General features: G+C 32.7%; 2 protein-coding genes and 1 pseudogene across 2 annotated transcripts; all 3 read right to left on the bottom strand.

Moving 5' to 3' along the window:
• Positions 1-1,081: 1,081 nt before the first annotated feature.
• On the bottom strand, positions 1,082-2,390 carry LOC123889460 (ubiquinone biosynthesis protein COQ4 homolog, mitochondrial-like). The gene is made up of 2 exons (XM_045938799.1): positions 1,990-2,390; positions 1,082-1,725 (listed from the first exon to the last, which is right to left on the bottom strand). The coding sequence occupies exons 1-2, from the start codon at positions 2,179-2,181 to the stop codon at positions 1,234-1,236; spliced, it is 684 nt and encodes a 227-aa protein (XP_045794755.1). The 5' UTR covers positions 2,182-2,390; the 3' UTR covers positions 1,082-1,233.
• Positions 2,391-5,941: 3,551 nt separating this feature from the next.
• Positions 5,942-7,916, bottom strand: LOC123892241 (annotated as a pseudogene).
• Positions 7,917-10,183: 2,267 nt separating this feature from the next.
• Positions 10,184-18,060, bottom strand: LOC123889372 (pre-mRNA-splicing factor ATP-dependent RNA helicase DEAH10). Its single transcript, XM_045938672.1, has 13 exons — positions 17,727-18,060; positions 17,562-17,608; positions 17,395-17,475; positions 16,528-16,744; positions 15,810-16,230; positions 15,313-15,516; positions 13,872-14,032; positions 13,116-13,301; positions 11,902-12,133; positions 11,432-11,631; positions 11,206-11,340; positions 10,788-10,998; positions 10,184-10,636 (listed from the first exon to the last, which is right to left on the bottom strand). The coding sequence occupies exons 1-12, from the start codon at positions 17,846-17,848 to the stop codon at positions 10,815-10,817; spliced, it is 2,190 nt and encodes a 729-aa protein (XP_045794628.1). The 5' UTR covers positions 17,849-18,060; the 3' UTR covers positions 10,184-10,636; positions 10,788-10,814.
• Between the last annotated feature and the right edge of the window lie 4,692 nt (positions 18,061-22,752).

The following is a 22,752-nucleotide window of genomic DNA, read 5'->3' as shown; positions in this document are numbered from 1 at the left end:
AGGGATTTCAGGAACAACAGGAATAGGCTCTTTCAGAACGTAGGCACATTTTTTCAAAGTTAGAAAGAAAAACATTTTTTGTTGCCAACGTTTGAAATGAAGACCTTCAAAAATAAACGGTTTTTCAGTGTTACCAACAGCAGAATTACCGATAACTTCTTCAGTTGCCATGATAGTTTGAAACGTCTTAAAATTGTTATTTTTCGGTTTTGAAAATCGTTTTTGAAAATAATAGCAACTGTGAATTTATCGGCCGAGTCGCGGTTCGATACGCTCTCTTTAAGACGTTTCACGGCACTACCCAAATTGTGCAAGGTAGACTATCAACCGTGAAGTCCCCAGGATAAAACAGCCAATTCAAGCGAAATACCGTTAACTACTGCACAGTAGAAAACAGCCAGAAAACACCTCCGATGGTTACTACGAACCAGTCTAGATTGATATGCAAATATCAATTCGAAGTGGTAAACCACTTTCTCTGAAACAACAAGAAAAAATAATTTGAAGTAAGAATATTGAGAGAGAGAAGAGAGAGTTGCAGTTTTTTTAACGTGAAAATAAATTGTGAGAACTGATGTGTATTTATAGGGAAAGAATGCAACTGATGTGGAGCAAGAAGTGGGAGAGAATCAGGGCCAGCACATCAAAAACGTGGCCATGATTTTAGGAATCTCAGTTATGACTGAGTTCAAATTAATAACGGTCATAATTCCGTTTGACTTGACATTAAGCACAAAAAACATTAATTAATTTTTTCACTTCTGAGTATTAAAAAAATTAAGATATCACCAAGCCCAAGCCCAAGCCCGGCCCGAACCGAGCCGGCCGGACGGACGGCGGCGCGCGCGCGTGATATTCGACATTGTGTGCGGTCTCCCTTTCTTACAAAAGTGGGTACCCCAAGGGCACACCCTTGGTTGCCACTTTGTGGTATATAAACACTACTAAAGGTAGTGACCCATCCAATGTGGGACTTAAAAGTGAACTTTTTCAAATTCACACCTTTAGTTCTTTCACTTGTGTTTACATCTATGCCAAGTTCATCATACAAGTAGCTAAGTTGCTATCTTGTTCAACAATGTTCCAACAGTTATTGATAAAATTCAACCTATACATAACTCAGACTAAATATCAGGAGACAGCTGTTGCATTTAAAAAAAATTATTGCACTACTCTAGCACCAGCTATTACCCAGAAAAACAAATACAACTCATCGGCTCCAAATGCATTCAGTCAAGGAACAGCAGGAACCGGAACAATTCCCAGTTTTCTGCGAACATCTTCCAAATCTTCATGAAAATGCTGCTCATAATATACACACATGAGATCAGTGCACTGTGCACCAGCACGAACAGCCCATGGAAAGTAGTGCTGATAAAACAATTTTCTCTGTTTTTCACTGAATCTTGCTGTGCCCCCTACAACAGACAACATGCACATAGGAAGATACATCTGTTGAAACTCGATTACCTTGAGTGCTGACTCCCCAATCAAGTTAGTAGGAAGGTCAAAAAGGGTATGCCAGAAGTCATGGACTTCACGAGCTCGCATGGCAACATACGCTAGCTCATCTGTATCCATAAACCGCACAGGAGGTCGATCATCTGGGGAAAAGTTCCTGGATCCCATAAATCTAGCATAGGTAGCACCAAATGTATTTTCTGGTAGGTCCCAAGCATGTCCTACATTTGCAGATATAACACGAGGGCGCTCCAACAGTACAGCCTATTTTAAACAAGATTATGAAAGAAAATGCATTGGTATTAGTTAGTACAGCCTATTAAACAAATTTTGTCGAGTCGAGACTATACCATCTTAAAATGTAAAATCTAACTCAACCCTACAAAACTAAACATATCTCCCACTATACTAATGAACTCTTTATCTTATCTAACTAACGTTGCAATCTTAACATATATGAATAAAGCAAATAAAAAAACATGCAAATTGATTGAAAGAATAAAAGAAAATGAAATAATGATTACTGACCCTCCCTTGAGGGGAAGATTTCATCCTTTGAAGAACCCTTTGAAAGGCAGGTTTTCCAGTTGTTTCACCGAGAGCAGCTATCAAATCAGCTCTCCGTGGATCCAAAAGTGCTCCCACCGCCGAACCTAATGCCACCGCCGCCTGCTGCCATGGCTTCAGCTTCATTATACCGCCGCCGCCGCCAACCACCATTCTAGGCTGTTTCGTTGCACGTTCGTTCGTTCAACTGCTCAAACTTAATTTGAGAAATCAATTCAAAATCAATTCCAATTGGTAGCTTCTACATAAAAGAGAATCAATCGATTTTGCTTACGGTGTTCATAAGAAAATATTATTAGATCTTGCTTAAAAAATTGTAATATCTTGGTTTAATTTTTTTGATAGAATAATATAATACAAGGGGTAACCAACTTATATTTTCTTATATTTTCTTTAGTAAAAATAAATAATAGAGTTTAATTGTGGTGGACAGATGCAAACCACTTTGCACACTCATCCAATAGTATTATGCCACATCATTTACTCTTAAAATATATTTTTGATTTAAAAAAATCTAAAATCACCATAATAGTTCCCACGTTCACTTTTTCCAGGCTTGACGATGTGCATCTCTCTCTTCTGCATCCTTCATCATCTATTCATTCAAGAGTTTCTATAATTTTGATTTAAAAATTAATAACAAGTGTCGGAATTTGAGATTGAGAGTAGTATTGAAGGGAAAGTACTTTACTGTTACTGTCGACGAAGTTCGAACGCGATTTCGTCGGAATTTGAGATTGAGAGTAGTATTAATAACAAGTACTTTTTCCAGTCTTGACGATGTGCATCTTTCTCTTCTGTTGATAACTGTCGTGGAAGAAGAATCTGGAAGTTTGGCCAAGACCACAAATGCTTACCAGGTCAATCAATCACGCCTTCAATTACTTGGTTTCTTTAATTTTATATTTTTTAATTTGGATTTATTCAATTCAAATACAATTCCTCTGACCCATTGTTATCCTGCGATTAGGTTCTTTTGTAAGACATGACCAAATCCTTGATTTTTTATTTAAAATCCATGGGAAACGGATCCTTGAATCAAATATAGTGTTAAAAATTGGTTCGAGTTTGATTCTTTTTCTTTTCTTTTCTACCATTCGATAGTATTTCAACTTCAACACTATATTTGATACACAAAAATGATTGATTACAACAATGGCTCAAGCATGCCTTTTATAGGCTTGGAAAATAATTAGACTTCTAATTCTTATACTTGTTAACCAAAATTAATAGCTAAGCTTGTATCGGAGGTTAAAATAATATCATGGAGAATTCTTAGAGCCCGGTCCAAAGGGTTTGTTTGCAACTTAAATTTGTGGCGTATAAAACCACGAGAATGTATTGGAGTAGCCTGATAGTGGCCTAAATATAATGTTAGTGCATGTTGTTGTGCTTTATTCCATATTTTGAGATTTTGTTATCTGTCTGCTGGTATTGCTTCTATTCATAATGCAGGTGTTGAGACTGTTCTAGATAGGTCTGTTGTGTGTTCTTTCTTGTATATATTCCCTGTTCTTAGTCGTATCCCATAATGTCTCTGTCCAGCAGTCTCGGAACGGAAGCAATTTTGTTTCTGAAGTCCGAGAGTTATTTTGTGAAAAGACACCGAGATTCTAAGGCGCTATATATTAGGAATGCTGCTGCAAGTGCAATATTGCAGGGTTGAGTTTTGGGCCATTCCTTCAGCATAGTTCTCCATGTGTTTTTTGGATTGCATTCCATGGATTGGTGTGACTTAGTTCCAAAGCCTCTTTGAATATCTATGTGTTGCTGAGCTGTTTCTTTACATTAATAAACTTTTGCCTTTTAAAAAAAATAGCTAAGATAAAAGCAAAGATTAAAAACGGTGCTGGACATGATAAAATGGTGCCTCTTAATCTCTTTGAGGTCCGATCAAATTATTTCTTTTAATGTGTAGTATAATTGCAAGTCAAGTTTCTCAACTCTTCTAGTGATATTTGATTTAATTTCTAACAATTCAGAGTCCCTATTTTCACAGTATATAGTGGCCTGTAATTTTATTAGATTTTGTGTCACATGGGTGTGGAGTGCACTTTGATAAAACTCACCCTCTTTGCATCGTATCTGCGTTCTGATTCACCTCATACTGCAGTTCAGCCACCTAGCACACCATCTATTTTTTCAATGTTTGTTGATACAGGATGCTTTTCGAATGGTACATTGGCTGGGGACTGTCTATACACAATCAGGTTGGTGAAACCATTTTTAGCGCTTGCAAAAGAGAGAGCATTTCTGTCGAACCTATCATGGCTGCAAATTGCTATTGATCAAGGTTTTTCCCCAGTCTCTATTAGCTCTTATGCAATAAATGTTGTACAATGTATTACCAAGAGGGCCACCTTTGCATCAATTATATATCAATTATATATCAATGTTTCAAAATGACATTTCTAACTTAATACTATAATTAGCAATATATTCAATTATATATCAATGTTGTGGACTAGGACAAGTAACAATGTTCTGTCTTTTCTTCTTTTGCAAAAGACTTATCTAGCTTTTTGAACTAACAAGTAACAATGTAATGACTTTTCTTCTTGCACCATTATGCAGGCACTTGTGCACAAGTTTTGTGTGCAAGAAATGATATACAATCAGTCAGTTGAGATTATTATATATACTTTCATGGAAGTTTGATAATGAGATGTTTGCTAAAGAAGAGAATAGAACACGTGTGGATACAAGGCAAATGAATATGATCGGTAGCTATGGACATATTCCCTCAATCTTTTCTAAGAGCACTTTGACAGTTTGATCCCAAATTTGAATATGAGATGGAAGAGAATGAATATCTAGAGAAGCCCGAGACTTCAACTTATGCACCTCTCATCTAGACAACTATTGTCCACCATTTTTTTATTTACTTTTTATCAACTTGTCAATGTACCATGTAAAAGGTTGTGTTTGACAATGGGAACATGCACTATATTGTCTGCCAACTATTTATAATCACTTTCACATTGCAAATATAAAAGTGATATACTTTTGAATTGTTTATGGTTTGTGAAAATAAAAGTGATATACTTTTGAATTGTGTTGATTGTATTTTACTCTTTTACCATTTTATTTTTTGAAAAGGCAAAGTAAAAATATATTAGATAAATGAGGCATAAGATAAGCCAAAGTCAATACAAGTCATAAATATTAGAACACCCAAATACAAGCCCAAACAGAATTTTGACTAACATTAATACACCTAACATCCACTACAAGTTGGCTATCACCTAGCACCATATACACAGCACAACTACTCCACACTTTGATTGATAGCTGAATGCAAACAGAATCAAATTGAAGCACCAAAATTCCATACAGCCCCTATAACTTGCAGAACGGAATTGCTCAAATAAAACCTGGCTTGGGCAAAGCAAAAAGGAAAGCAAAATTCAAAGCTCTCTTAGAAATAATTAGACTTTTATTAATAATGTCTAGTTTCGGCATGACCACACTCATGTCATACACTTCATGAATACACCATCAACACATGAAGACAAAACAGAACCAACTGTCATAACTATTTAAAATTAAAAGAAAATTAAGATTTATATGAAACCAAATCCATTGAAAGAAATAGACATGAATACCAGAACAAGTTGTTGAGACTGTTATATATAAATCCTAACTAAGTAGTACAAAGTATCATGACATTGACTACAAATATTAAATTAAACTAAAAAACAATAATATAAATCCTATAATCTAGAGTAAAGCCAAGTTGCAAACTATGAGCTAACAGCTCCTGCATCATGAATCCTGTGATCTTGTTGAAACTTGTTAATGTACTTTCCATATTCCTACAACATACAATTGTAACAATAATATTGTTAGGATCAAAATAATAATTATATAGCATTGCCAACAAAATAATACTTATACTTAATATCAATACCTCTTAATCAGCCAAACCAGAAGCTTTAACCTTGGAATTTGAAAGTTGACCATTAATGATATCAAACCTTAAAAGGCATTGGTTTGTCACTAAATCAACTTAACATGGTAAAATAAAAATAAAAAATCAAATTTATTGCACAATTACTTGTAACATGTATTTTTAAGATACCTTCCATGTTTTAAACTTGGACATTTAACTTTTGTATGGCCTTTTTCCTTGCAATAACCACAATTGTATGAACCTTTTTTGGACAATTCCAAGCTGCTTTTCGTTCGCAAAGTGCGTGGACGACCTTTAGATGCTGCAAATGGAGGATCACACAAATTTATGGTCTGATTGTTAGAGGCATTAGGCATAACTTCAAATGTCGAATCAACACTCTCTTTAGTTGTTTCTTCAACATCCAATAGATCAAGTTCCGTGATTGCCTTTCGCAAAGCTTGAATTGCAATATCATGATGTTTTTTTGATCGCGAACCTCTTTCAGATACTTGAAGAGACTCAACCATGATACTATTAAACAATGAAGTACTTGAAGTTTTGTTGCTGCCTTCCTGAAGGTCTTCAATTGCAGTCCCTTTAATGTTTTCTTTCTTAGCATTTGTGGTCCATCGATGCAGAACATATTGAGATGGGAGAGAATAAATGTTTTCCTTTATGAATACATTAAACACATGTCTACAAAGAATACCCACAAATTCAAACATGTGACAACTACATTTTGCTTCTTTTGAAATGACATCAAAAGTCACATAATAGTTAGGTTTTTCTTTGAAAATTTCATGAATCTTGTATTTGGAAACTTCAACAGAAGATTCAACTTTATCCGCAATAAATATTTGGGATCCAACCAACTCATCCTGAAATTTCCTAAACACTTTTCTTGTATAAATTTTTGAAGCCTCTTCTTCCATGGGATATAAAGTGCGCAGCTGTGGTTTTGAATTCCTTGTCTTGACGTTCTTCTCTCTTTCCTTGTTATAACGTGCATCAAGAGCCTTATCATACTGTTTCACAAACTTGTTCAATTGAGTGCTTGAATTCAAAAAGTCCTTAAAAAATTTATTCATACTTTCACTCCTTTGGGTGGTGGACATTCCAGCACAAAAGTTGTGACGTACATAGGAAGGAATCCATTTTGCACGAATGGAGTATATCTTCTTTAGCCATTGATTATCTTGCAACTCATATTTATCTATCATTGCTTCCCAATCAGATTCAAAGTCTTCAATGGTGGTAGATTGATGAATGCACTTCTAAAATTGATTTTTAAACTCACTATGTTCATGATAGATATGGTTCAAGTATTGTGGAACTTTCTTCTCAATATGCCACATACAATAATGATGATTAACATCTGAAAAAATCTTTGCAACTGCATTAGAAATAGCAGTGTCTTGATCTGTGATAATAGTTTTAGGACTAACTCCATCCATTGCTTCTAACCAAGTACTTAACAACCAAACAAAACTCTCTTCAGTTTCGTCCCATAACAGAGCACAACCAAATAAAATAGATTGTTGGTGATGATTCACTCCAGTGAATGGAACAAATGGCATTTTGTATTTATTTGTTAAGTATGTTGGATCAAAAGTCACCACATCACCAAAATATTTGTAAGCCATTCTAGACCTAGAATCAACCCAGAAGCAATTTGCTAATTTGCCATCTGCGTCCATTTGAAATGCGTAGAAAAACCCAGGATTCTTCAATTGACAATTCTTAAAGTATGATAACATCAACTGAGCATCTCCAGCTTCCATTTGTTTTTGTCTCTTTCCACTTAAATAATTAATAACATCTTGTTGGCTAATTCCAACATTATCAACACCACCACTCTCAGTACACAACACTGATGCTATTTGACTAGGGCCTAAACCAGAATCATCTAGCACATCAATAAGTTTTTTTTGCACCATGGTCTTCTTTCTATGTACTCGAAGAAATTACGAACTTCTTGGAGAAAATAGTTCATGATTATGGTCTCTTATAAATCTAGAAATAACCCACCTATCTTCCTTTTTCTTGATATACAACATAGCCTTGCATCCTACCCTTGTTTCATCATGAACTATCAGACTACCATTTTCTTTTTTCAAATTTTTTTTGGACCTGAACCCTTCCTTTGAACAAAGAATCTGTTGACCAATTACCACACCGTCTGTTCTTGATTTGGTAAAGCGGCCCATGCGAAAGCTAAAACCTTTCTTCTTGGCGTAGCTTACGTAGTAATTCTTTACATCTTCAATTGCTGCAAACTCCATTCCTTCAAAGGGCTCTAACGCGAGCTCTGATGTTATTCTATCATTTAGGGGATCTGCATCAGTAGCACTTACATGTATTTCATCGGAGCTAATCATGGTGGTATGTTCATGCATATCTACCATCTCATGATCTGTAATTGTAGCACACGCAATCCTGTTATATATGTAAATGTGTGATCAAATCAGCATCCATGCTTACCTATCAATATTTATAATTATAAAAAGTGGTTTCACTTGAAAAACAACAAAATAAAATTCTGCCATATTATACTTCCACACAAGAAATATCCACGCCTCAAGTAATGATACTCACAAGTCACAACAGCAACCCAAAGATTACAAGTCATAAATATTGTCATGAAAATATTCTACCTATGTAACCATATAACTAAAACAACTAGTAGAATAGAGGTATAGAGAAGAGAGGTGAGAATTGTCAAGTTTGCACAAAAACAAAAATATAAATATTATCCTTTCACATATCAAAAGCTTACCAATTTGGAATGCAGAGGTGGTGGACGTTACAACAGATTGTAGTAGAGATGAAGATTAGTGTGTTACAAAACCACAAACAATGGAATAGAGTTTTTTTTTTTAAGGAGGAACAATGGAAGAGAGTTGATTGCAGAGTTGGTTGTCGTGAAACTCCTAGAATGAAGGGGATGTGATTATGTTGGCCAGTTCCATGACTTGTAACAAAATCATAATTAATTTTAGATTTTTTTAAATCAAAAATATATTTTAAGAGTAAATGATGTGGCATAATACTATTGGATGAGTGTGCAAAGTGGTTTGCACTGTCTGTCCACTACAATTAAACTCTAAATAATAATATGTACCAAAAAATAAATAAATAATGTTAGGGAATTTAAATATTAGTGCCAAAAAAATATTTTTAATTTTTCTATGTAATTTCAAATTATTTTGGTTTTAATCTTTAATGTGGTCATGTCACACAAAAATATTAACATGGTCAGAATTTGTTGACTGAACAACTATCACATGTTTAGAGAGCGCTGACTTGGCAAATTACAGCATCAAAACACAAATTCGCTCAAATCACTATCTTGATCGGAGAGTTTTATGCTAAAACTAGGGGTGTTAAAATCTAAACTAAAACGACACTTAGGTATCGTTTGACATGACTTTTTTTCCCTCTTATTTAGAGCTTATGCAATTTTTATATATTGTTATAAGTTTGTCAAGGTAGTTTATGATAAAATAGCTTATAAAATTACAATTTTCACTATTGTGAACTTATAAAATAACATAAAACTTAATTTATATTGTATAAGCTATTTGCATAAGCTCAAAAAAAGCTAGGCCAAACGGACCCTTAAAAAGTAATATAACTAATTCATAATGTGACAATTATATTTTTCTTTGGTTTTTTTGATTTGTGGGTGCTAAAATCTTGCGTTAAAACAAGTGTATCTCCAAGAGAGTAAGGGCGCGTTTGGAGTAGCTTATTTTTGAGCTTATGCAAACAGCTTATGCAATATAAATTAGGTTTTATATTATTTTATAATTTCATACTAGTGAAAATTGTATTTTTATAAGCTATTTTATCATAAACAAATTTGACAAACTTATAATAATATATAAAAATTGCATAAACTGTTTGCATAAGCTCAAAATTAAGCTAATCCAAAAAAGGCCGTAATTCTTTTATGGGTGCAACTAATAAGATACTCGCGGTTCGCATAGTCTTGTTTCAATAGTTCAAGCACGTTTAAAAACTCAAATCTTAAAGAACATAAGTCAACTGACTTAACTAACAATATGTACCGTAAAATTTAAATAAGACAACGTACTATGACGACTTTACCTAACATATGTAAACTAAGTTCACATAACTTATCTAAATTCAGATATTGTGCAACTGTTTTCAAAACAACTAAATTTCCATTTTAAGGATATTTTGGTTACTTCATGTGTAACTAGTTTTTTTGGGGTTCACTAGAAATTGTGAATGGTGTTTGGTAACGACACAAAATATTTACCAAATAATTGCCATGCAGGGCATACAAATATGCAGATTTCAAATAATTACCTTTCATATTAATACACAACTCATATTATCATCTATTTATATTCCCCCAAAATTTGTAAAGTTACAGTTGCATAGTCTGTGTGCAAAATTCCATTGTTCAAACCACCATTTCAATGAGGTTTCACAACTGTAATATGCATCCTTCTGCCATTCAGTCGAGCGTTCCTGAATCTCAGTAGTCAAAATTGCTCAAGAAAAAATAAGGTAGGCAACAATCCAGCAAAGGTGTATGACAGTGGCATCTACACCTTTTGGACATCAATGGTTTACAAAATACCAAGGACATGCCCCTTACGAAAACTGTCATCACCGAAAGCTACAAAGCTACCTTTACCTTCATAAACTAGTGGCCGGACATAATCTAATGCTTGCATTGATCTGTTCCAAATTAAGATAATATATTTCAGACTTAAAGTTGATGTGAATATAGGTCATCAAATGTGCACATAATGAATTTATAAATCATAAATCATCCAACACGATCAAGCACAAAATGGAAATATATCAAAATAAAAATAATTCTAATTACCTGTTTACAAGTGGCCCTATCAAGAACTTAATTCTGCATAGCATAAAACTGAGGAGCCAGTTCAGTTAACCATAGGGAGTCAACTCTGGTTAAATTACGGACATACTTGTTATTAGTTTGAATCAGTTCGTTAAATATTATGCAGTCTGGTTTTTTCCGGAACAATACAGAAGAAGGGTGGATCTGCACCACCTGACCGCTTGCATAAGCCCTGTTGTGTGAAGAAGCAGTAAGAGTCTTTATTATAGAAGTAAAAGAACAAAAAAGCAATATATCATAAGATTGTATATGCATGTAAGGGTTCCAATTAGCAAGTCATAATACCAATAAAGAACTTCAAAACTAAATATTTTCATGAGTGGAGTATGTATGACTTTGCTACATAGGGAATAGATAGCAAGCAGAATCTTTTGGATACCTGTAGGTTCCATCTGCCTGCTTCATAGCTGCATTGAGGAAAAAGGAAGCAACAAGGCATCTGCGAAATTGAAGCATATCATCTCCACAAGAAGCAAGTTTCAGGCCCATTTGTTGAACATGTCCTTGAATCTGCCTGCAAAAGGTGTTTCAAAAATGAGAATGCATAAAATGTCTTGAGTATATCATAGATACCTCAAAATAAAGCTTAAGCACAATAAAACAACCTGTGAATGTCACGAGCATGTCTAAGAGAACGGCTATTGATAAAATTTTCGTTGCACCATTTTCTCAAAACCTTTTCACTTTTTGCTTTATTCATTTCCACAGTTCTCTTCTCTAAAAAATCAGTAGCTGCTCTATACACATTAATCAAAGTGATGTGGTCTCCCTCTGGACTTGCGAAGCACTTAGTTGCAGTTCTTGCCTGGCCATAAATTGGAGAAGCACAATAAGTTAGTATGGACAAGAAAGACAAGTTGACTCAAATAAAGACTAGAATCATCCTACGGTCATTACCAATCGCATATATTTAAACCATCCATATGATATTTTTTAAATATTTTGTTAAATGGTCAATATACCAATAGAGTGGCATAGTACACAATCATTGATTCATGTTTGTATCTAAGTTTCACCAAAATAGAATAATAGAATATGACAGGGATGGATTACAATCAGAATTCACTCTTCAAACCTCTTCATACTTGTCGCGCGGAGTATAAAATATGGATTCCACAGAAAGCATTGCAACAGTTATCAACATCTCCTCCAAGCAGTTAAACTGACTTGCTAAAATAAGAGCTTTGGCATAATCAGGGTCCAAGGGCAGTCGAGCCATTTGACGTCCAACCGGATCAGATAGTTGACATTCATCTGTTAAAGCACCTAATAAAAATAGCTGCTCCAATGATTTTATAATAGCGGTCCTGTTTAGACATGTGACAGGTACAGGTTTGAGTAATATGTTGCCTGGTAATATACTTTCCAAAAAATAAAGAAAGAAACAGGGAACCCTATAAAAATGTTAATTTGGTTCAAATACAAATATTTGAACTAACTACTAACCGATGCAGAGAAATAGATCTCTACATCCATTATGCACCAGTAAGTCGAACATAAGTGTTTATAAACTCAGGTACTAATATATTTTCTCCATTCATTCAGTGCAAAAAAATTCACTGAAGCACACTTTTAAAAAAAATTAGTTTTCAGGTATATAGAAGTTTATCTTTATCTATATACAGATACATTTTAAGGTGCAAGTTCATGATCCAAGCCAGGTTATATTAGGTGTTATATAAGTATTCTTCTTAGTTTCTCCATCAGTGTACACTGTACACATATTCCTAAAAGTATTCTGCATTAATAATATATATATATATATATATATATATATATATATATATGGTATTTTTATTGATTTTTTGGTTATTTGCCAATACAAATGTCATTTCATTCTTATTGTTTCTGCATACGAATACAATATAGTCAATCCTAAAAAAAATTAGTTTCATGAATTTTCAAATAGTTTCTTATAGTTTTATACAAATTTAAAAGATCCCCACTCCCTAACGGCTGTTAACTTTTGCAAAATTATAAGGACCTATTTGAACATTAAGATGTACAGGGACCTTTTTATCTAAGTTTTCAAATTCGTCCTCATAATTAAGAAAAAGCTTGCAGAGTCTTAATAGTACTTTGTAGTTGGCACTCATTCAAAAATCTTTTGAATCATAGACACCAATTGAAAAAATTTGTAGCGTAGGACTAGGAACCTATTTAAAAACAAAGTGAAACTTTAAGAATCTAAAATATAATTTAGCCTTAAAACTGTAAGAAGTAAGGACTTATCCACAAATAGGCATAGGTAGGGAAGTTATCAAGCCAAAATTTTGAAAAGGTCCTCACCTTGAAGGTTTCTCAATGAAATCAAACCCTAATATGTCGTCAACTCCTAAAGCCTTAAGCTGCAAAATGACATTCGAAAGGTTGCAACGCTTAATTTCCGGCATTGTAGAATCCTCAAGTTTCTCAAATTCATTTTCTGGATATAGCCGAAAGCATTTTCCAGGTCCTTCACGCCCTGCACGCCCACTGTTACCAAAATGTAGATAATCAATTTGCATACACTTCTAGCAAAATCAAATATATTGCTTTCATAGATAAACTTACCTATATATGTAACATAACAATGCTTATAACCAAAATATGATTTAAAAACACAAGATAAACATAAATTACAGTTCAAGAAAAGCTATATTTGAACCCTTAGTTTTTATAGTTCTACATGTGTTTCCTGAACATATAGCCGACCCCAACCAGTTGAATAAGGTTTTGATTATTGTTGCTGTTATGTCTCAGCATGTGTAACAAAAAAGCAAGTACTAGAAATAATGATGCTAGATTACATTTCTAAAGTTTTTGCTATAAAAATACGCGTTTTTATGAAAATCAAAGGTATCCCATTAACAAACTGAACTTGAAATGAGAAAGGAAGTCATCCTCGGTTAAACTGAAGTAAACTTGTCATCCTCGGTTAAACTGAAGTAAACTTACTTCATTTTCATTACATTAACTAATTAATTCATCCAACAATTGCAGCAACAATTAAACATCAAACAGAATCAAATATTAAACAGATTGAAACATAATCCAGCACCATACCTTCTTTGCAGTGCCTGGGACTTGGACGTAGGTACTACGATCAAAGATTCCATGCCTTTTCCAGGGTCATACGAACGCGCTTTTACAAGTCCAGGATCAATTACATACTTGATTCCAGGAATTGTTATTGATGTCTCAGCAATATTAGTTGCCAATATCACCTAAAAACAACAAAGTGCCAAGTTGAATACAATTTAAGACAAGTGATTACCTACTATGATAAATATCAGATGTTACTTTGAATATACATAAGCTCATATTAAAGGCTTTACTGATATTAGTGTTATACACAAGCTCTAATTAAATAGGTGATGTTCAAGTGTGGAAAAAAATATATGGTCCTAGCAGCCACTGTTTTGTATATCTGTGTACTATTTTATAGGGATTATTGCTAGTTCAGATGGGATAGTTCATAAAGCAACAGTGTTGGTCGAGTACAATAGAACATCAGAGGTAGTATAGGTGATGGCAAAAATGTCAAGAGTTATTACAGACCCTTCATGACAATGGATTATGCGATGTGGGTTTTAAGTAAACGCAGATGCTAGGTTGGTATACGTGAATAGTGGTTGAGACATTTGGGTAAGTTTACCGATAGAAAAAAAATTGTACAAATAGTACATCACGACCAAACGATTCACTGATAGCAGCAGCAAAGCAAAGGACGAAGTTGGAAGAATTTTTTTGTTGATTCTGAAATTGATATCAAAGAAATTGAACCACAATGGCAATGCTATCACGTGATATAGATTAGAAGTAAGACGGTGTCCAATGTCCATTACAATCAATCACAATTCATGATTTCATTCATGGAAATGGAACTAAGGAAGACGTTAGCAAAACTCTTATTAGCAAAGTTATGAGCAGGGGACTAAGGAAAAGTGGGAAGGAGGGTTATAAAAAAGTGTGGAACTAGAAAGCGGTGAGGTTTTGATAGTCGTAGAATTTGGAAGTTGCAGGTACTTGAAACCCGAGGAATGCTGTATCCACCACTGCAATATACTGGCTAGGGGTTGCATATTGCTATCAATTCAAGATCCACGGGTTTGAAAGTTTCATTTTTTCCGATCTTTCTTTTTCTACTTTTGATCCTATTTCTAACAATCATTAGACAAGTTGTGTTTCCTTCCGAGAGAACTTCCGGTGATGAAACTTGCATGTGAAAAAATAACCAATATCAAATCACGAGCATAGTTCTAAACACGCTGAGATACCAACTGAGACAACCAGGAACCCGCATTTACTTTAAATCAACATGATCAGATGAAACTGGGTGCTTCAAGAGAGTGAATAAAAACCTAGAGGGATATGTCAACTGCTTAAAGTTTAAATAAATAAAAATTACAAACACTTAAACTTTTTTTTCCTGTTTTTATATAGAATTCTATGCAGAAGTGATACAATAATTGAACAAAATATAAAATGCATAGCTACAGGATACCTTGCGAAACCCAGATGGAGCTGGTGCAAAGGCTCGCATTTGCTGTTCAGGTGGAAGAGCTGCATATATAGGCACAACTTGAAGGTTCTGACTTCCTTGTGGTAACTTTGTAAGTCTCTCTTTGATAAGCCTTTCGACAGATTCAATCTCTTCTTGCCCGGTCAGAAATACTAGAATATCACCATGGGTCTCCTCTAGATGAACCTATAATATCAAAGACAAATCACTTTAAGTGACAAATATATGAACTTTACTGTCTCGGCCATCACCACAATGTTATATTGTTATGTGTGTGTGCAAGCAGCAATATGCTGAATGACTGATCCAATCCGCAAACATGAATGGAAAAATGAGATATGCATGAGACATGAAACTATATACCGTAAATGCATATATAGAACCACTGTGTCAATACCCAGATGCATTAGGATCTATAAATCCCTTAAAATAAAACAAGTTAAACCACACTATTAAATTACACTGATTAAACAAATGACCTGGAAAATTGTTATCAAGGCAGCATCTACATAATCTGTTTCTGGATAACGAGTATAAAATATATCCACAGGAAACTGTCTCCCTTGAATGTGAACAGCTTTGGCACCACCAAAGTACTCAGAGAAAGTGCGAGCATCAAGACTTGCAGACATGATGATTAACTTCAATGGAGAACTCTTTTCACGGCGGTCTTTTCTATCAAAACTGCTATTCTGGCCATTATCTTTATCCAACAACATGAAACCATTCGCATTCTTGTTCCCGTTATTAAGGTTTTGACCATCATTGATAGATTCTGACCGAGCAAGTTGCACATTTTTTAGCAAGCCCATCAATACATCAGTGTGGACGGTTCTCTCGTGTGCTTCATCGACAATTATAACGGAATACTTAGAGAGATAAGGATCCAGCAATGCTTCCCTGTAAAGTAAAAAAAAATACTTATCAACACTCCCATAAGAAAAATTGTACTAAAAAACCATGAAAAACAGATATTTTAATTTGAAATTTCCTCAGTTTAATTCAAAACACGTAACCATCTTAAACCGCATCAACGGCAGGGAAGACAATGTTAGTCACCCGCCACTGAATACAGTTGACTTAAAATAATTGATATAATATTTTTTGATTGACATCAAGAATGGAAAACACAAACATAGTATCATGTTGTCTTGATAGGAAACACGCCAAGTAATTGAAGCTGCACAAAGTTTGTACCTCAGAAGCAATCCATCTGTCATATATTTGATCCTTGTTGAGTTGGAAGTAGAATCATCAAATCTAACAGAGTACCCAACCTTTTGGCCCAACTCAACACCACATTCGTCAGCCACTCGTTTGGCCACAGTGACAGCAGCAACACGTCTGGGCTGAGTTATTCCGACAACTTTTCCGTTGTTGCAAAATCCAGCATTAAATAAAAACTGTGGAATCTCTACACAGTATAAAGCAATAGAGTCATATACATAAATACCGTTAAACCCGCCATCTCTAAAACCCCTTTTTCAGTTTCAATTCCTAAAAATCTAAGACCCTATTTGAATAAATCAATAAACAGCTTAATTAAAACTTATAACATAAACACTTATCATATATTATACATAATTTTTTAAACAAAAGATAAAATAAAGTTGGACTGTTTTCATATACCTATAAGCAGTTTTCATAAGCTATCCCAATAGTCTCAGGCTCCGTTTGGATTTGGCTTATTTTTGTCTTTTAAGCTTATAAAAATAGCTTGTGCAAACAAATAAACTTTTATGTTTATTCATGAGTTTTTAGTAACAAAAATTGTATCTTTATAAGGTGTTTTCTCATAAACTACCTTGAAAAACTTATAATAGTACATAAAAGCTTATTTATTTGCATAAGTTGTTTCGCATAAGCTCAAAAATAAGTCAATCCAAACGGGCCCTCAGTGTCACACAAGTGCTTATGCAACTAAATAAATTAAAATAAGTTAATCCAAACATACCCTAGTCCCTAGATAAAAATGGATATGATCATGCCGTTCAAAAAAATAATAATGGATATTCATATGATGATAACAACATTCCTAACTAACAAGGATAAGATGTAACCTACGTGTAGTTTTTCCACTTCCAGTTTCACCAACAATAATCAAAATATCATTCTTCCGAACCTCTTCAATTAGTCTCTTCTCAACTACAATATAATCAACCCCAACATTAACATATTGTGAATGTGTTAAAGTATAAGAACATAAAAAAAAAAAGGTAATAAATACATACCAGAAGCAATAGGAAGAGATTTTCTCTGTTGTGCAATCTTTTGTCTCCTGTAAAAGTAAAAAAAATAAAAAATTACAATCAAATCAATAGACTAAAACCCTATTAAAAAAAATTAATTTTCCTCCAAAAAGATTGAAATTTTATGCGAATTATGAGAAGTAATACCAGGGAGAGGAATTGGTTTTCCCATTCCGATTTGCATTAGAGAATTTACCATTGCCATTGCAATTGGCGTTTCCATTGGCATTAGCATTGGATTGGTGACTTCCACGAGCCACCCAGGACATGCTATGAGCTCTTTCAGTTAACACAGTGAGTTGTCCTGCCTGTACTGCGCCGGTAACAGCGGAGGAGGAGGAGGAGCGAAGTTGTGACGAAGTTGTTTGGTGGTGAAGATACCGGAAACGGCGGTGGTGTGAAGTATGGAAGACAGAGATGTGTGTTCGCGGCTCGGAACTGTGGACTCTTGCAAAGTTATGACCAGAAGAATGATAGGTTAAGAATTACAAATAAATTAAAATAAGGCGGATGCTATCATGGACTTGTAGCACAAATGGTCCATATGGACCATGTTTAATTAACATTGGATGATGAAGGTTTACCACATCATATGATACACCACTCACACAATAATTGCTTTCAACTCTTCTTTTTTCCTCTCTCTCCTTCGGCGCTCACTAATCTGACATACACCCAATCCAATGAGACACATCACGCTGCATCAGACCAGAATCACCGGTCCTTTCGTACCACAATATAAGTTATTTTTAACACTTTTAGACATATTAAGAAATGTAATTAATGTTGTATGGAAAAAAAAATTATGAGTTGATTTACAAAATTGTTCTTCATTTATTATAAAGAAAAAATAAAGTTACGAATTAAAAGAAAAAAGTATAATAAATAGTTAAGGTTTTAATATAAAAAAGTTGATTAAATGTTTTATTGATAATGTAAAGCGACTTATAATTTGGTACAATTTTTTTTTCAAAAGCGACTTATAATTTGGTACGGAAGGAGTATTTTTTTTCTTCCTAACGAGTGTTTCCGGGACACTTTTTAAGCATTCTATTTTAAGAAATTATTAATTTAAAAAGTGAAACATTTCAATTTTTACTGTGTTGACTTCATACATTTGCTATATAAATTTTTTACAAAAACTAGTACTCCCTTCGTCCCATAATGAATGACTCAGTTGACTATTTTACGCATGTCAATGCATAACTTTGACGATTAATATTTTTAATCGTATAATAGTAAAATATTATAAAAATTTGATATTTTAAAAATATTCATCGAGACGAATCCAATAAACTCTTATATGCTATTTATTAGTAAAAAAAATGGTCAAAGCAAAATATATAGTGCACATAGTCAAAATGGGTCACTCATTGTGGGACAAAGCGAGTACTATTTAAGATGTTTAAAGAGTGACTCGGGGACACTCATTAGCATTTTCCGTTTTTTATTTTTTATTTTATAACATGTGATCTAATGACATATATTAAGGATGCAAATATATAAATATTTTGTATTATTATTTTCTATACATAAAAACTGAAACAAAACAAAAAAACAAAAACAAAAAAGTTTAGTCAATAAAAAAATTATAGAAATAATAAGATGTATACAATAAAAAAATTATATATGAATCTATGTATAAATATATGAACAAAACAAGAACAATAAAAAGCTTATAGAAAGTTTAGTTAATGGTACAAAAAGTTATAGAAAAAATAAGATAAATACGCATAAAAATAGAAATATGAAAATAGAATCATAAACAATATTTTTAATATAAAAAAAGAAACATTGCTACCAATGAAGGATATAAAAAACAATATTTGTAATGCATAAACCCTTTTTTTTCTATAATGTTTTAGGCTTGTATTCATGTATTTTGTTTTCTTACTATTTTTTACGCTTATTCATCTTATTTTTCTATATTCTTTCTATAATTTTTTTATCTTATTTTTTCTATATTCATTCTACAATTTTTTATTGACTATAATCTTTTTATTGTTTTTATTTTGTTCTTATATTTATGCTTAGATTCATGTATAATCTTTTTTATAAAAGTAATAAGGATAAATTAGTAACTTTGGTGGTAACCGATTTTAATATATTAGTAATAGATTATGAATTTTTCTGGGTTTGTATGAGTTCGAAGAAGCAAGAAGCCTAATTTTTTCTATACTTCTTTCTATTATTTTTTACTTTTTATCTATTACTAATATATTAAAATCGATTACCACCAAAGTTCCTAAATTATCCTTATTGTTTTTAACCACGTTGCAAGTTTTATATACTTCGTTGTAATTTCACTAAAAAAATATATAGAAAGAATATAAGATAAATAAAAAAAACAAATATATAGAAAAAATTAAGATAAATACAAAATAAATATGATATGCTTAAAAATAGAAACAAAACAAATTATAGATAGAAACAAAACAGAACAATCTATACGCAAAAAAATATGAAAAAAAAAACAATAAAAATATTATAGAAAGTTTAGTCAATAAAAAATTATAGAAAAATAAGAAGAAACCGCATAAAAATAAGAATATATAAATAATTAATAAAAAGAACTTTATAAAAAAAATTAACATAAACAATAGTTTTCATCAGAAAAAGAAAAGAAACATAAACAATCTTATTATCAAGTTTATTACTAACCACTGATAATAATAAAGTTAAGTAGTATCAAACAACTTATGCAAACAACTAATGCAATTTTTATATATTATTATAAGTTTGTCAATGTAGTTTATGATAAAATAGTTTATAAAATTACAATTTTCACTAGTGTGAACTTATAAAATATCATAAAACTTAATTTATATTGCACAAGCTTAAAAAAAGCTGGGCCAAACAAAATATGCCTAATAAAATATACTCCTATAATTTTTTATTAAAAATATACATGAGACCATTATTTATCACTGAAACATAAAAAATTGAATAAATAAATTTACAATAAAAAATAAAATAATTCCACTTATATTTTAACAATGTTATATAATAATTTTTTTAAATATTTAATTCTAAATGAATTTTTTACCTTAATATAATAACAAACTTAGATATCAAATAAAAGTCAATAGACCCGTGTTTTAAACTGGTTTAACTAAAAAATACACGTTACATAAGTTATCAGTTTTTTTAAATAAAATATGTTAAAAAAAATTAGTTTAACAGAGAGATAATGTGAGAGTGATGGAGAGAGATAGTTGAAATGAAAGAAAGATAATGTGCTGATGGTGCATGACATTATTATGTGTTGTAGATTAATCTAAAGGTAAATTAGGCTTTTTTCATCATGGACCATCATGGACCATTTTCTAGGCTGGTCCATTTTAGAATTAGTCTTAAAGGCATTGAATTATTTGAGTTAGTTTTTTTTTTTCTTAAGTTAGTTTAATCAATTAATTGCTTATTACCAAAAAAAAAAACAAAAATAACGTCATTTTGGCACGGCCGCGCGCGAGAGGTATTAATTTGCATTAGGTTTCGAGGAGTGGTGGCTTTTAAAATCGATTTGAAAAAAACTTATGATTGTGATTTGAGGTTTTCTTTTTTTGGTCTAATAGATATAAATTTCATTTTAAATGTGAATAAGTGAAATATCAGGGGTTCGAACTTCAAACTCCAGCTCGTACATATATAATATAATTTCACTGATCGAGTTAAGCTCACGGGACCGAGACATTATAGTCATCGTTCTCGTGGAATATATGTGGATTTTCTAAAATAATCATTTGGTACATTTCTTCGTCAATGTTGTCGTTGTTGTGGAATAGGGCAAATTGTGCTCAATCAAGTCTATTGTTTCGTCTTTATTGGTTTATACTAACTATGCATATGCTTGTCTTGCCCAAGAGCATTGTAATCAAATTGATATTCACTCACTAAGAGAATCTTTTTGGGTAAAGATGAGAGTCAATGAAGTTTGCACCTTGTTAATTGGAATGTTATTGGTTATCCATTTTCGTCTAGGATGTCTTGGCATTTGTGCATCTCACTTTCTCAATACGGCCCTTCTTGGTAATTTTGTGAGGAGTCATCTTCATTATAAAGGTAAGTTTTGGGTGCAAGTTCTCATTTATATAAATACATTCAACAACATTATATTTGGTTTGTAGGTGTTTTAACTACGATTTTTGTTGCTTAGAAAGGAACACTTAAAACCTTGTCATTCTTAGAGAGAAAACTCATATGAAATTGTTTGCTGAAAATTCATCCATCTAGTTTTCTAGTTGAACTAGTGAATGTCTCATGTGTAACTTGTAGATTTTATTCATATTTTAGATTCTCAATCGAAGGTGAGAAAAATACAAGAAATAGAAAATTTGAATTATATTTTTTTTTCTTAAATATTTTAATCAAACTAGATAAAACAGATTGAATGAAATACGAGTATAAAGAAAGAATGATGCATAAATTTATACTTGTTCACCTATTAACCAGTTGCATAGACGTCAAGTTTAAGACTTCCTTGCGCACGATACTACTGATAAAGAGACTTCCAGTGCCTTACTATTAAGAACTTTCAATTAAGCTGCAACAAACGAAGAGTTTGTTTCTAAACTACTTAGATATTCTAAGATACAAGTTTTTTAAGAATCCATGTAAGTGTTTTGCTTCACAAATGTTATTGATTGTTGTGAGTTTGTCATAGTTTAGAAGTTCTAAAGTAGGATCGCAAGTCTTCAACTTTCAAGTTGTTCATAGTCCCATATATATATATATAGAGATGAATAGAGTCGTTGTTGAAGACTTTGCGAGCTGAGATAAATCCGTTGAAATCTAACTTGAACTTTGAAATTCTTTCTCCTTTTGATAAAACCATTTATTTAATAAACAAATCCTTTGCAGTAGTCTTTAAGGTGAGATCTACTCCACTCCTTCATAATTTGAGGGTATTTACTCGTCAACTAGTGAGAATAAGTCACATAAGAATATTTGCATGTGGTACCCACAATTAACTTATAACTAACTTTTATTTTACATGCACGTGACTTGTTCTCGTTGGTTGATGGACAAATACCCTAAATTATGAAGGGGTAGTTGTTCAGCACAGAACTCAAGTTTTATCTAAAGAGATAAAAGAGAGGTAGATGCCTTATGGTGGTGGATCGGCGGAAGATGCTCTGAGCTGAAGGTCAGAATTCGAGCATTGGAGACGACC

The sequence above is a fragment of the Trifolium pratense genome, linkage group LG6 (genome assembly GCF_020283565.1).
Source record: "Trifolium pratense cultivar HEN17-A07 linkage group LG6, ARS_RC_1.1, whole genome shotgun sequence".
Classification (NCBI taxonomy): domain Eukaryota; kingdom Viridiplantae; phylum Streptophyta; class Magnoliopsida; order Fabales; family Fabaceae; genus Trifolium; species Trifolium pratense.
Note: the sequence above shows the minus strand (reverse complement) of the source record. Positions and strands in the feature narration are given on the sequence as shown.